This window comes from Symphalangus syndactylus, chromosome 6 (assembly GCF_028878055.3).
Source record: "Symphalangus syndactylus isolate Jambi chromosome 6, NHGRI_mSymSyn1-v2.1_pri, whole genome shotgun sequence".
Taxonomy (NCBI): domain Eukaryota; kingdom Metazoa; phylum Chordata; class Mammalia; order Primates; family Hylobatidae; genus Symphalangus; species Symphalangus syndactylus.
The window spans coordinates 57,334,546-57,350,956 of NC_072428.2; the positions used below are offsets into that span (position 1 = coordinate 57,334,546).

General features: G+C 48.7%; 1 protein-coding gene across 1 annotated transcript in view; it reads right to left on the minus strand.

Annotated features, from left to right (window-relative positions):
- LOC129485293 (guanylate cyclase D-like) overlaps window positions 1–1,793 on the minus strand; it is a 34,313-nt gene extending 32,520 nt beyond the window's left edge. The window contains 1 exon segment of the mRNA XM_055284666.1: window positions 1,709–1,793. Coding sequence (XP_055140641.1) covers window positions 1,709–1,793 — 85 coding nt within the window.
- Between the last annotated feature and the right edge of the window lie 14,618 nt (window positions 1,794–16,411).

A 16,411-nucleotide genomic window follows, 5' to 3' on the forward strand; every position in this document is an offset into this window, starting at 1 on the left:
ATAACAATAACAGCCAAGGCCACCAAATCTGAGTTTGATCTGATGAAAAATATCCCTTTAATGGAGGATAGATTTGTATTAACATGGCCCTCCTGCCCTGTCTGCCCAATCATTTTGACCAACGTCCTGCCCTACCCAACTCCATTCGCCCTGACAATTGCAAATATGTATTGATAGTTTTCTTCTTTCTTTCTTTCTTTTTCTGAGACAGGGTCTTGCTCTGTTACCCAGGCTGGAGTGCAGTGGTGCAGTCGTGGCTCACTGCAGCCTCACATTCCTGGGTTCAAGCAATCCTCCCACTTTGGCCTCCGAGAGAGCTGGGATTACAGTGTGAGACACCACACTTGGCTGTCAACAGCTTTCTCTGTGTTGTCCTAAAGAACTTTCTCAAACATTTTGTCATTCAACGTTACAACAGCACTAAGAAGCATGTTGACCATTATCTCTATTTTTTAGAGGAGCAGTTGGGGAGTTGCCCAGGACTCATAACCACCACAGTGGTACAGCTAGAATTTGAACCCAGGCAGGTTGGCTCTCAGCTTATAATCCTTTTTTTTCTTTTTTAAATAATTTTTTTAAATTGAGATACATATAAAATTCATTCTTTTAAAAAATGTACAATAAAGTGGTTTTAGTATATTCACCAAGTTATGTAACCATCACCACCACTGAATTATAGAACACTTTTATCATCCCTAAAATAAACACATTAGCAGTTGCTCCCCATTCCTCCCTCCCTCAACCCCAGTCAACCATGACTCTGCTTTTTGTCTCTATGGATTTGCCTATTCTGGACATGTCATACAAATGCACATAATATGTGGTACTTTGTGTGTGGCTTCTTTTTTTTTTGACAAGGTCTCACTCTGTCACCCAGGCTGGAGTGCAGTGGCACGATCTCAGCTCACTGCAACCTCCACCTCCTGGGTTCAAGAGATTCTCCTGCCTCAGCCTCCTGAGTAGCTGGGATTACAGGCGCCTGCCCACCACACTTGGCTAATTTTTGTATTCCGGCTAATTTTTGTATTTTTAGTAGAGACAGGGTTTTACCATGTTGGTCAGGTTGGTCTCGAACGCCTGACCTCGTGATCCACCCCCCACTCTGGGCCTCCCAAAGTGCTGGGATTACAGGCGTGAGCCATTATGACTGGCCTGTGTCTGGCTTCTTTGACTTAGAGTAATGCTTTCCAGGTTCGTCCTTATTGCGGCATACGTCAGTACTTCATTCGTTTTCGTGGCTGCATAATACTCACTGTATGATAGACCGCATTTTGCTTATCATCATCGGCTTGTAATCTTAACCTTGGCCCTGGGTGGCATCCTTAAGATCTAAGTAGACACAGATACATTCATCTCTACCTTAGTAAGAGAAGTAGCCCTGAATAATAAAACTGCCAATTTCACCCCCAGGACCCAGAACAGAAGGGAGCCCTTGCCAAGGTCGGGGTCCACACTGGATTTCCTTTGCATTGTTTCTGTCTTCCCCGCTTGGGTCCTGACCAGCACGGCAATCACAGCCACAAAAGGGCCACCACTTGTTTGGGATGTGGCCTGGGTTCTCACTGCACTCCCTTTTTGCAGAAAACCCAGGAAGGCTGAGGGTCTCCTTGCTGGAGACTGAAGACCCCTCATCACATGGATTTCAGAGCCTGGAGCCCTGGCTTCCACTGAGCTCTGGGGGCCCATACTGTGAGGGCCACAAGCCCACCCCCTCCATGTCTTGGATAGTGCGGGAGGTCCTCAGAGAGGCCCACCAGGACTGAGTGGAAGCAGAAGCCGGGCCTGTGTCCCATCTGCTCTGCTGGGTCGACTTCCCAAACGCCCTCTTAAGGGTTGGAAGCGCTGTTCTGTATTTGGCCACGCGGGGGAGCTGCTCCACACAACTCAGGAATAAGCCACCTCCCGGGAAACACCAGCGCGGGCTGCAAGCTGTGCCGCTGTGTGAAGGCACGGTCCTGAGCCCGCTGTCTGCAGTAGATCAGCCTCATGCCATTAATGAAGAAACCATAGCACAGAGAGGATTGGTGACTTGCCTGAGGTCACATGGGTGCGGGATGGGGTGGAGGGGGCGGCAGTGGGACTCCTTGCAGTCTGACTCCAGAGAGTGTGCCTCTCACCCCTCTGCCTCCTGGCTCCTGAGAGCCAGCACTGTGGCTGGAGCTCAGTCCCCCGCAGCACAGGTGGAGAAGGAGTCTGAGGGTCTCCCCACCCACTGCTGCCAGGCTCTGGCCATGCAGAGCCAAACTGTTGACGTTCTCCCGGTCGTGCTGGCATGCTACCTCCACGCCTTTGCACTAGCTGGAGTGCCCTCTGCCTGGAATGCCTTTCCCCGTCAGCTCCACTCCAAAATCAGTTTCTCACTGTCTGGCCCTGTCCGGTGTCACCTCTTCTGTGAAGCCCTCCACATGTCCAAGCAGATCAGCAGCTCCAGCCTCTGGGCTCACCTGTGCCCTGCATACACACCTGTCTCCCACCAGACTCAGGCTCCTCACGGCTAGGGCCCAGCCAGATCCTGCCTGTGTCCCCAGAGTACAGCCAAGGTCAGGTAGACTGTGCCCTGCAGTAAGAAATACATTTTACCTTGGTAGACTCATGAGACTGATTTGAGTACCCTGAAAGGACATCTCTCAGAACCACTTACCCTTGCTACCTGCAATGCGGTCTCATAGTTACTACTGTTAATTCCTGTCTATTTTAGTTTATTCTGCTCAATTCTGTTCTTCTCTTTTTCTATTCCACTCTCTTTTTTTCTTTTTTTTTTCCTTGAGATGGAGTTTCGCTCTTGCTGCCCAGGCTGGAGTGCAATGGAGCGATCTCAGCTTACCGCAATCTCCACCTCCTGGGTAAGCAATTCTCTTGCCTAAGCCTCCTGAGTAGCTGGGACTACAAGCACAAACCGCCACGCCCAGAGGCCCTGACAAGGACTTTTTACCCCCTTTTACAGAGGAGGAAACTGTGGCTCTGGGTGGGACAGTGACTTGTCCAAGGTCTCACCAAATATTAGGACTGAACTCGGACCAGAGCTTGGCTTCCTGCCTCCTAGCCAAAGACAAAAATCACCTGTTTTTATTGACACCTGGAACATCAGAGCTGAAGGATCCTTGGAGATATAAACATCTAAATCAATTCCTCTGTGTACAGATAGGGAGACAGGCACAGAAAAGAGCATGGGTAGCCCTCAGTCCCACAAAGCTGCAGCAGGCTCCCCTGGCCTGAGGTCTTGCTGGCTATGCTCAGTATCCCGAGAACTCTGCAGTGGGTGGCCAGCGGGGGCTCACAGAAGGCTGAAGATCTTAGCAGGCCAGCACTGGGCCAAGGCAGGAGCTGGCTTTTAATCCCAGTTCTGCCACTGGTTTATGGGACAGAGTCTACAACCCTTTCTGTGCCTCAGTTTTCCCAGCTCTACAGGGAGAGCTTGGTTTAAACACTTAGGTTTCCAAAGATCATTCAGCTCTGATGTTCTACATGTTTACAAAAATCCAGAGACAGGTGGTTTTTGTCCCTTAAACTGGCCACATCTCTCCCAACCCTTCTCCCAAGAGTGTGTGAGCCTCTTGTGCCTCCACCTTTGGGCACAATAGACTAATGTGCCACCCTCCTGGGGAGAGACCATTTGTATTTTTAGACTCAGGGAAATGGGCCCCAAGGATTAGCCACAGACTGCTTGGCTCATAGAGCCAAGCTCCTCGAGTTAGTCATCTCCACAGCCCCATAATCTCCAAAAGTCGAAGATGCCTTTAGCTGCGCTAACACATGAATGACCAAAATAGGGAACGTGACAGGGACCTGGGGAAGGGGGATGGGGGATTCCTGTCATAGTCAGGGGCCCTGCAGCCCCTGCAGCCAAGGATCATCCTCCTGTCCCCCAACCTGGTGCCTCTTACCTTCTTCCCGAGCAAGCTCCCCACAGACCGACCTGCCACTCTGCGTTATTGGAGACGACTCGTTGCCTCTTGGTACGCCCTAAGTTTCCTGCAATAGGGTCCTTAGATGTCAAGCTCTCAGAGTAGACTCTGGCCTGAGGGGGCCCTTTCCCCCAACAGCCTGTACAATTACCACTTCTCTGCCTGTGCCTTTCAGACCCTGCTCCCTGGGAAGAGCCTCCTACATGGCTCATTCCCTACCTGTCCCTCTAAGGAGCCTGAAGAAGCTACTTGGAAAATTAGATCTGTTCAGACCCCAGTGCTCTGGGGAGCCACAAGCAGGAAGGAAGAAGGGAATGACGTAAAGAGAGACACGTAGAGGGGGATGGAGAAAGAGAGGAGAGGTCTTCAGCACTCCGGACAGCTCCAGATCTGGTTGGGGACAGCTCCCAGGAGGAAGGATGGGCAAGCACTAAAGAAACCCTTAGTTTATTTGAACTTCTGCCGTGTGCCAGTCCCTGTGCTAGGCATCATTCACACAACCCATGGAGATAGGCATTACTATTATCCTCACCTTATAAAGTATGGCCCAGAGAAGTTAGGTGATTTGACCAAGGGTACAGAACTGGTAAGTTGCAGGGCTGACTGTAGGTCTGGGCTTTGCTCATGGGTACAATGTGTAATGATCAAGTCAGGGTAACTGGAATATCCATCACCTCAAACATTTATCTTTTCTTTGTGTTGGGAACATTACGATTCTTCTTTCTAGCTATTTTGAAATATATAATAAATTACTGTGAACTATAATTTCTCTGCTGCACTATCGAACACTAGAACTTATTCCTTCTACATAGCTGTGTTTGTGTACCCTTTAACCAATTTTTCTCCATTCTCTTTCTCCCCACTTCCATTCCCAGTCTCTGGTAACCATCATTCTACCTTCTACCTCCATGAGACCCACTTTTTAAGCTCCCACATATGAGTGAGAACACGCAATATTTGTCTTTCTGTGCTGGACATATTTCACTTCACATAATGACCTAGAATAGAGGCCACTCCTTTCTGGGGTGAACACTTAGGTGGAGATAGAGACCTCAGTCCATGGGCTCAAGCCCTCATTCTTCTACTTGCTTTCTCCTACCTAGGTAAAGTTAGCTTTTACTAGGTGCACTCAGCATCCGCTCTGTGCTAGGGGTTATGCATACCCATCTCATTTAACCTTTATAGCAACCTTGTGAAGGGATTACTGTCTTTTGCTTTCTTCATGTCACTTCATTCATTCAACAAATGTTCACTGAGTGTCTTCATCATGGTTCTGCCAAGGGGCCAGCCTTCCGTCCACCCTGACCTCCCACCCCTAATTCCTGTTGTTTTCCCTCTTGCTCCCTTCCATGTTTCAGACACTGTTCTAAACATTTGAGCTAAATCAACCAACAAACAAATTTAAAAGAACAAAAAATAAATATTTTTGCCCCTCACAGAGCTTACTTTCTAGCAGGGGTAGGGAAAGGTGTGTTAGTAAACAAAAAATAAACATAGTAAGTAAGTAGACATATTTTTAGTGTTGGAAAGTGATAGGTGCTATTAAAAAAAGAAGAGTAATAATGCCATGTTATAACTCTGTGGAAGTGTCTTTCATATTGCTACACAATTGTCATAATTTCAGTGGTCAAAGAGCACATTGAATGGATGTGTCATTAGTTAGTATGGATGGAAGGATCTGAAGCCTCCGTATCTGGTCTTTATTGGGTTTCCCCATTTACCATTGACCAGGACTGGGCAAGGGAGTATTAAAGGGCTCCCCAGTTAGTATATGGGGCTCTGGTCATGGTCCTCCCTGTCCCCATTGTAAGGCAACAACCATATTTCCTTGTGATAATTGGGATTGATTACTTGGGCTTACACAGTGATTCTCTTCTCTGTCCGTTAATTCAGAGTCCTGAGGAGCCCAAAATGGCCAATCAATAGTCTTAGTTTTCAATTCATTGGAAAAATTACTGCATTCTCTGGAGGGAGTGTTTCTCCCCTGGGAACTAGGTGCTCTAAACCACTGAATCCAAGACCACGGGCACAGGCAGGAAATATTCTTCTAGTGAGTTTGTGGGTGACAGTGAAAGAGGCCACTCCTATCTTTCTTCCCTGGTTCCCAGCCCATCCCTTCTGACTGTAGGAAGATGGCCCACTTGGCCCCTAGTATAAGGCATATACTGCATCCTGGAAGCACAGGATGCCATCTCCTAGCTCATTTGGCAACCGAGCTATTCTCCAGTGGACCATTCCACATTTCTGTCAAGCCAGATGCTTCTGGGTGATGGGAGATGAGCTCACTGCTTCAGTTCCTTTGCAGTAAAATGCTTTCCCTGGTTAGAGGCAATGTCGTGTAGGACAACATAGTAACATATAGGGCACTGTTAGACTATGAATGATGGTACTGGCAAAAGCACTGTAGGCAAGAAAAGCAACTCTACACACAGTTACATTTCTATCTCTACAAGTAGAAAGAAAGGCACTGCTGCTTCTATGAAGGGAGAGCTCTCATATAATCAAACTGTCACCAAGTAACTGGCTGACCTTCCAGGGAAGTGGTGCTGGTTTTTGGGCTTAGCAGTGGCCTCTGCTATCTGCAGGTTGGACACTCAGCTGTGGAAGCAGCTAGATGGGCCTTGGTGAGTGCAAGCCCATGTTGTCAAACCAATGTAAGTCTCCATTCTGAATGCCACGGCCACATGGCCATTGAGTAAGCACTGGAGGGGCTATGGAAAGAAGCTGACTGATAGCCACAAGTCATCTTGTCCACCTAATCTTGAGGATTTCTGTCATAGATGCCCACTAGTGGGGCATTCATGTGGAGCACGTGTGACTGCTCTGAGAGTCCTGTCCACACACCTCATTGACACCAATTTCCAATTTTGTTTATAGTAAGACTCTGGCCATCCAGACAGTCCATTGTCAACTGCCCATGAGTCAAAGTAAATAAGTAGCACAGGCCCTCTCTCCTTCAGCACAAAATGGACAACTAGCTGTGCCCCTTGGAAATCCTGCCTAAGAGGAATATTTCCTTTCACCACTTGTATGTCAGGACCAGCCTTGATTGGAGAGGTAATGCAGCTACCATCCCTTTCTGGCTGGTACCAGCATACCGTGATATCCACCCATGAACCAGACCCATGCTTCTTACTCCTCTACTGACTGCCAATGAGAAACTCCCCATGTATGGTTTTGGTATCAGGTATCAGTTGAAGGAGAAGTGGCAAAAAATAAGAGAAGGTACCACGGCAGCCTAGGCCATCTGCTTGGCCACATAGAATGCTTCTATGCATGGCCAATCTTCTGATCCAGTGAATCAGATAGCCCCTGGTTCAGTGGTCAATTCTGGTAGAACAGTCATTCAGTATTCATAGTCATATTTGGTCTCCACCAGGAGTAGGAGCAAGTCAGAACTGCTCTTCAAGTGGATGAAAGTTGTCCACAAAAAATAATATGTATGGTTTTATGCCCAAAGCCTAGCACTCTGTGCTGTGATTCTCCTGTTGGAAGTTGAAGAGGCTCCACGTTGCATCTCTGTCTGCCACAGATACCATGGGGTCTGTTGGGTCATAAGTTTCAGTGGCAGGGCAACTTGCACAAATCTGCTGTTCAGCCCCTTTATTGCCCTGGGATCTACTGAAAACTGGCAGCTTTCTGAGCTACCTGATAAATAGATCAAGACAACACTCCCAAATATGATATTATTAGGTGGGTGCAAAAGCAATTGCGGTTTTTGCCATATGACAAAAACCGCAATTGCTTTTGCACCGACCTAAGACATTGCTTCTAGCATCCATCCAAACAGGCTCACCAAGCACTATGTCCCCTTCTATGTGATGTTTGGTACAACATGCCACAACTTGCTTCTCGCATTAGAAAAGGTATTCCACGGGCCCCTAGGAACTTCACCAATATGACAGCCCCCTGAATTTTTGCAAGGTGTACCTCCTTCTCTCTGGCATGTATCACTAGGATATTTAAAATACTGGCTACCTCCTAAACACCAGATCCAATTAGCAAAATGACATCAATATAATGAACCAGCATGATGTTCTGTGGAATGCTGAGCTGATCCAAGGTCCCTTTGAGCTCTATTATGATAGCAAACTAGAGAGGTAACATAGCTCTGGGGACAAAACAATAAATAAAGGCATCCTGTTGTTCTGCAAACCTCTTTTTCCTTACTGATAGGAATGGAAAAGAAAATATTTGCCAGTCTAATGGCTGCAAACCAGGTGTCAGGGGCTGTACTGGCTTGATCCAAAAGATAGCTGGAATGGCAGCTTCGCTTGGCATCACTTACTAATTATTAATAAGTTTGTGATAATATATTATTATTCTCTAGGACCCAGCTGGTCTTTGCACCAGTCAGAGTGCAATTTAAATGGGGCTGTGATAGGAATTACCACCCCTGCTTCTCTCAAATCTTTGATGCAGATACTAATTTCTGCAATTCCCCGAGGGGGATTGCTTTTGCTGTACTCACTGGGCGGGGGGAAGCTGGGTAGGGAGCTCAACACTTTCACCCATGGAACCCCCAATCCACAGGCCAGGGAACAAATATAGGGATTCTATTAGTGGTTATATATGTCTACTCCTATCATTCATTCTGAAACTGGGGAGACAACCACAGAATGCATGCATGATCCCACCGGACCCTCCATTAGGAGGTCTCAGGCCAAGATTACATCTGTTCCCTGACCTTGCTACTCTTTCCCAGTGGCCCTTGGGGCATTTTGGTTCTTTAGGAAAGAGTGACCCACTGGCCTAGTCTCTAGTAACCTTCTGGATGGTCTGAGTCCCTCCCCAGAGAACAGTCACCTTGGTTCATACCACAGGTCCCCCTTGGAGGAAGAGTCATGATCTATAATTTCCTCAAAGGGACACAGAGTCCCCTCAGTCAAGGACTCTGAGTCTGTGGACGGCTCAGTCTGGGAACCTGGTAAAATGCAATACCTTCTACTATAATGACTCAAGATGGGTTTCCATCTAGCACACTTTGAAGTTTTCTTTCCATATGTGTCAAGCACATATACGTGCCCCTCCTGTAGCGTAAGAGGCTGTGAGGAGGGAGGTGTTACAACTCTGCAGCCTGTAGCTGGATCCTGGACCTGGTGCCCTGTTACACCTTCCCTGCACCTACAGGACATGAGGTACTCCCTCAAGCTGTCATGGAAGGCTTCTGATGGTCACATGTTCTCAGTTGTATGGTCATAATTTTAAATTTCATATTTCGTATATACATGGCTGTAAGAAACAGCCAGGTTGCTTATCTTATCTGATTCTAAGAGACAAAACAAAATAAAACAAAAGAAGCAGCCAGGAGCCTCCACCATGTTCGTAAGCAGTCTCGTTGCCATCAGGCGAAGTGCCAAAGCTGCCTCATAGCCCAAGGTCTGGCTTCTGACCTGCACTTCAGCCCTTGCTCCCACCAATGATAACTTGCTTGCATCCTATTTCTCCCATTAAGGAGATAATCCCTGTGTTACACAAATACAGAACCAACCCAACTCCAGAATCCTGTCTGAAGGGTCTGTTTCCTAGGGCCACTTCTGGTATTGGTCAGGTCCAGCAGAAACTGAGGGCACACTCAAATTAGGACAATTCTAGGGAAACTGTTCACACAGGGCGATGATAAGGGTGGGGGTAGTGGCACCATAGAGAATGTCGCAGTGACTCAAGGCTAATGTTGGCAGAACTGTTGCCTCCCCAGGCCCAAAGGTCTGAGGAGAGGGAGTTTTCAGGAGCTGGGAAGAAAGCTGGCTCCCTTGACAGGAGCAGTGACTTTGGTGAAAGGGCACAACTAGATTGCAGCGTCCCTACGGGGAGGGACTCAGGGGACTAGAAGCCTGATCCTGTGTCCTCCCTCCCTCTCATCTGCTGTTAGGGCTTCTCACTGGCCAAACTCAATTGAATCCAGGGGCAAGAGACCCATTGCTGTTGTTCATACACATCAGCTCTTGGCGCCCAGAAAGGGCAGGTGAAGGTGGAGAGTGGATCTGGACGGGCAAAGGGAAGACCACAGCACAAACCACTTTCCCTGGGAGAGTCAAGGGGCAGGGCCTTGGGAAGGGGAGGTTTTTCCCAGGAGCAGGTTCCTCCAAGTGCATCCGAGGAGAGAGGAGTGACACAGGCAAGTGTGCAGAGGCTAGAAGCTGCAAGGTACACGCATGTGTGGGCTGTTTTCCTGCAAGGAAGATGGATATCAAGACACAAAGGTGACAGGCAGGCCTGGCCCCAGGTCTTTGTTAATCTGGAAGAGACCTTATTTCTGGAGTCTGTTCATCTTCCTGGCTTGGCTCCTCCCCCACTGGAAACCCAGAGAACTCAGGAGAAACCCCCAACACAGTGGCCCACGCACGGCTGATACCGCTGGCTAGGGCCACGGCACCAACATTCTACCCTGCTGTCCACCCAGTTCCCAAGGCCTTTAGGGCTCTGATCTCACCAGGGCTCATTTGCCCAAACTTACCCTTTAACCAATTTTTCCTGAGTGCCTAGCCCTGCAAGTGAGACATGGTTTCCATGCCTGAAGGGGCCACTCTCTGGTGTCTGCCTCTATAAAATCCTGTGGCAATAACAGCTCAGCTAGAAGAAAATACAAGGTGTGCACAGAGCTCAGAAGAGGAGACTAAGTGCATGGGGTAAAGACAAGGAAGCTGTCAAGAAGGAGGTGTCCTCTGACTGTGTCTTGAGTGTCCATAGCCACTCGCCAGGTGCATAGGAGAGGAAGGCATATCAGGCAACGCGACCAGAATTAGCAAGTGTCTGGAGGCACAAGGGCATGGAGAATGCCAGGAAAAGCAAATGCTTGGTTTCCTGAGGATGGGACATGGCAGGTGATGAGGCTGGAGGGGTTGGCAGGGGCCAAATGAAAAAGGGCCTTAAATACCAGGCTTGGGAGTTTAGATTTTACCCTAAAGACAAGGAGCAGGTAGCAGGGGGCTCTGGAGAGTTCGTGGCTTCGTCTGCATTTTTGAGATGTTACTATTGTTGTCTCCATTTGACAGATGAGGAAACTGAGACTCAGGGTAGGTGAGTAACTTACACAAGGTGACATTGCTTGTGCAAGTCATGTGACATACACCCTAGAAGCATCTTATCTCTTTGAATTCCTGGGGAGAGCAGCAGAGTATGGTGTTATGTTCTAGTTATCTAATGATGGGAAACTACCTCAAACTTAAAGGCTTAGCACATTGACAATTGTTGATTTCGCTCATTAATCTACAATTTGGGCACGATTGACAAGGAAGCTTTGTCTCTATGCCATACAGCAACAGCTGAGGCCGCTTCCCCAGAGCAACTTGTAGAGTGCGGGGCATGGCTAGGACCAGAAGGCAAGTCCCAGGAATTGGGGGAAGGCCAGCCACCAGCTCCTAGGTCCTGGCAGAGACTGAGTCACAGGCAGCGGGCCATTGCTCTGGTGAGTGTTACCAGGAGACAGGACTGTCCTGGCTGGTGGGGTATTAAAGACCCATCAAGGGTGTTAAAGGCCACTCCATCTGTTCCCCAGGAAAATGGAAGTCCTTCGCCGAGGAAGGAGTTTTAAGTGGCCTCTATGCCACCACTAAGACAGGACAGCAGATCCCTGTGGTATCTCCACTCAAGCTTGCACACATCCACTGCTGAGCCATTCACTGTTCCCTGCTGTGGAGCGCTCGGCCTGCAGGCTTCTATCCTTGGAGTTGGGAAACCGGCCTCACTCCAACCTCCGCACTCTGGTCGCTATTCTGCGCTCTATGCCCACAGGAAAAGCCTGCCCCGCACCCCTTGTCAGCCCCAGGTAGTCAGGCAGCAGCAACAAATATACAGCACAGGTAAATCACACCCACAGAGACTTTGCAAACACCCAGTTCATGTCTCATTTAGGACTGTCACAGGTGCTTTGCACTCATTCAGTTGCCACACTCCTATGAACAGGACAGGCCTTCCCTGTCTTGCTCATCACTGGGTCCCCAAGACCCTGCCTGGCATATATTGGATATACAATAAGTATGTGTTGAATTATTAACCCCATTTAGTGGATGAGAGAACCAAGGCACAGAGGGGTTATTGCTTGCCGAAGATCACACAGCTCTGAAGTGGCAGGGCTGGGATTTAGAGCCAGGCACTCTAGCTCCAAAATTCATGCCTACAACTCCAATATGTTCCGCTTTTTAGTTAACATAATGTCAGTCAGGTGTGGTGGCTCATGCCTGTAATCCCAGCACTTTGGGAGGCCGAGGTGGGCAAATCACCTGAGGTCAGGAGTTCGAGACCAGCTTGGCCAATGTGGTGAAACCCTGTCTCTACTAAAAATACAAAAATTAGCCAGGTGTGGTGGTGGGCACATGTAATCCCAGCTACTCAGGAGGCTGAGGCAGGAGAATTGCTTGAACCCAGGAGGCGGAGGTTGCAGTGAGCCAAGATCATGCCACTGCACTCCAGCCTGGGTGACAGAGCGAGACTCCATATCAAAAAATAGAAATAAAAAATAAAAATAACGTCAAGCATTTCCCCAACTTTTCTTTTTCCAGGAAAGCATTTCCAAACTTTTTTCTTACATAGGTAGTAACAATGACATGACATAAGTAGCACTTGTCTATGGCCCTGGAATATAGTCTCATCTCACTGGAGCCTCATTAGAACCTCTACAGCATAAGGCTCAGATGAACAGTGGCCTTTCCTGCCCTGTTCATTGCTGTACCCCCAAAGCAAAGCCTGGTGCATAGTATATACACAATAAATATATGCTGAATTAGTTAACTTTACAGATGAGGAACTGGGATTCAGAGATCTGATTCTTGCTCAGGGTGACAGAATCAGTAAATGACAGAGCCCTGATTTGAAACTGGTCACTCTGTCCCCAAAGACTATTTCTACTGCATCATGCTGTTTGGCCTTTCTGGGTTTCAGTTTCCTCTCCAGTTAAATGGGAATCCCAAGGCTCCTTAGAGTGTCTGTCATGACAAAGGATATAATGGAAGTGAAGGTGCTCTGCAAAGAGGGAAGGGACACATGGGTTGGGGGGTCTTTCTTGTTTCCTTCACTGAGGCCTCTGCAGGGCCTAGTGCAGGGGAGGAGCTGGGGATGCTGCAGTGAGAGAGAGGATGATGCCTACAGAACATGAGTAAAATTGAGATGGATGGATGGACAGATGGATGGATGAGTGGGTGTAGGGATGGCAGATGGATGGATGGGCAGGTGGGTGGATAGATGAAAGAACAGATGGGTGGATGGATGGATGGATGGATAGATAGATGGGTAGATGGACAGATAGTGCCTTAGTTCATTTTGTGCTGCTATAACAGAATATCACAGACTAGGTAATTTAGAATGACCAGAAATTTATTTGGTTCATGGTTCTGGAGGCTGAAAAGTGCAAGATTGAGGGGCTGGCATCTGGTGAGGGACTTCTTGCTGTATCACAACATGGTGGAAGGCATCTCATGGCAAGAAAGAGCATGCAGGTGAGAGAGAGGCAAAAGGGGGCCAAACTCATTCTTTTATAAGGAACTCACAATAACAACCCATTCCCATGATAATGGCATTAATTCATTCATGAGGGCAGAGCCCCCATGACCTAAGGCCTCACCTTGTTAAGGCCTCACCTCCCAATACCTTCACACTGAGGATCAAATTTCCAACATACAGACTTTGGGGGACACATCCGAACCACAGTAGATGGAAAACTAGATGGGTGGATGGAAGGGAGATGGATCGGTAGGTGGATAAGCGAATGCAAGGATGATGATGGGTGGATGTGAAATAGACATTACTGTCCAGTGTGGTCTCAGGCTGGTATTTTCGTCTTTATCCAGAAGAGGGCGCCAAGGCTCCAATAATTGGCCTACGCTGGAGTTTCTTGGCAGTAGAAAGCTGCCTGCAGGAGAGCACACCTGGAGTCAGAACCGGCCCGGCCTGTAGCTTGTGGGCAGCTCAGGCAGGTGATAGGCTCAGGACACAAAGGACCAAGTCAGAGTCCTGGGGTGCAGGGGCATAAAAAACACAGGCTTAGTGTGTGGTGGCTCACACCTGTAATCCCAGCACTTTGGGAGGCCGAGGCAGGCAGATGACTTGAGGCCAGGAGTTCAAGGCCAGCCTGGCCAACATGGTGAAACCCCATCTTTACTAAAAATACAAAAATCAGCCGGGTGTGGTGGCATGCACCTGCAATCCCAGCTACTAGGGAGGCTGAGGCAGGAGAATCGCTTGAACCCAGGAGGCAGAGTTTGCAGTGAGTGGAGAATGCAACACTGCACTCCAGCCTGGGCAGCAGAGTGAGAATCCATCTAAAAAAAAGAAAAACAAAAAACGCGCGGGCTTAGGGACAGACCTTGGCATCTCCCTCCTGGAATGGGGCCTCAGGGGCCCCATTTTCCCTTTTGGGGAAATAAGTGCAACTTCTGGGCTTGTGGTGAGGATTAAATGAGATGCACGAGAGGGAAAGTTTGGTATGCTGCGGGCCCCTGCCGCAGGTGAGGGATCTGAGGCTGAGAGGCTTGCATGACTTATTCTAGGCCACCCAGTAAGTGCGAGATAAGAAGTAAAGACAGTCTCTGAAGCTCCAAGTGAGATTTCTATAAAAATAGAGAAAATTCTATTAGAGTAAAAGTGGTTCCTGGGGAATCAAGACAATTTGTGGGGTTACAGGGTGCTGCTCTGAGGCTGGAGACGATTGTTGGAGACCCTGGGAGGCTGAGTTACATCCTGAGCCTGTCCTGCCACCTGGGGCGGATACCAAATATGCACTTAGCACCCGACCAGGAGCCCCAGGTGCAAGCCGGTAGTGTGGGAAATTATCATTTTAATGTGAACTTGACTTGCACCTCCCACAGTGACTGGATGTGAATTTGCCATCTTAACAGAGTGTTTCAGGAGGCTGAGTTTTTCCTTTGGGGTTTATTTTATGTGTTGCTGTCACTCCTGGTCCCTGCCAGGGATTTATCGCAGGGACCAAGCCTGGTTTGAATTGCTTCAGAATGAGACTGTCGGCAGGCAGCATCCTGTAAAAGAAGCCAGGCCCAGTTCCAGACAGCTTCAAACAGAGAAAGAATAAGCAGAGAAAGCCAATCTCAGGTTTCCCGGAAGCAAGTGGATGTGCTGAGCGGAGGGAGGGTCCAGCCCAGAGCACAAAACAGCGAACTGGCGTTGAGTGGAGAGCTGGTCCCCTGGCTTGGTGAGGGCCAGCCTGGAGACTGGGAGAGGGACCCAAATTTGGGAGGGAGATAGTACTTTCAGTTTGCCCTTTTTCTTCTCATAAGGCAGCATTCAGAACCTACCGTGGCACTGCAGGCCAGTATAGCCTTGAGCAGGACAGACCCACTCTGGTCTAAACCCACTCCTGGTGGGGCTGCCGCCTGAGACCACCTTCGTGTTTCAGCCACCCCCAATGTGGTTCACCCAGAGTGAGCTAACACTCTCTGCCACCTGAAGGGTTTGCCTCCTCCACCTGAAGCACATGGCCCCAGCTCCCTGTCCTGGGCTCAAACGTGGTCTTTGCATTCATCCCTGATGAAGTTCCCCTGGGAGCATTCTGCTCATTAGTCCAATTTGTTGAGTCTCATGCCTTCTTGCATCTGTGGGCTCAACATTTTCTGATCTCCTGGTCTGTGCCAGCTCTGTTTTTGATACTGGTGAGACAAAAGAGACTGCTATAACCTGATGGGAAAGGCAGAGGTTTGCAACCTGGTGGAGGGTACAAGGCACAACAGGAGATGCGAACAACCAGCTTTGGAAGGGGATCCTGTGGTCTGGTGAATCCTATCCCCACTATCCTCACGCATGGTGCAGGTTGATGAGCTTGCCCTCTGCAACCTTATCGCAATTTCCAGCTAAGTGGTGGAGTGAGACAAAAGCGACAGAGGGCAGGCTGGAGAGGACCTGCAACTGACAGAGAGCCAGTAGCAAAGAGCAAGGAGCAGATGGAAGAATCCAGAGACCTGTGAGCAGCAATGCAATGAGAAAGGGAGCTGCATTTGTCAGCGGGGCTCCTGCCGGTGTCCTGGAGGGAATGGGGCTGAGAGTTTGCAGTCTAATGCGCTGTCAAATTATTCTCCATGGCCCCAGCGCTGTTCCACAGTGGACAGGCATGTGCAAGCCTACTTCCAAAGGCCCAGGAAGCTGAGAGGCCAAAGAAAGAGGCTGACATATCCCCTTCCTCAGAAGAAACATTTCAGAGGGACTCAAAGAGAAGCCACGTCCAAGAGACAAGCTGGTGGATTCCTGAGCCATTCCCTCCCACAGCCAGGGCTTATCTACCATAGGGAAGGAATGTGTACGACAGTTATAGGGAAAGGCAGGAATGCTCTGTGAATCTGCCTAAGGACAGGATTTACGGTCAAGGTTGTTTTGGCCTAAAGGCAGGATTTATGGTAGGTAGTGCTCTTATACAAGGAATAGTAAATAAAGTAGAAATCTTAGAGGCCTTCCTTGACTGGGGTTAATCAGAAGTCATCATGGCAGATTAACATCCAAAACGGAGCGGCTTTAGCCCCCAACAAATGCCCAAACAAGGCAGACTTGGCACAATGTTTGCAGCC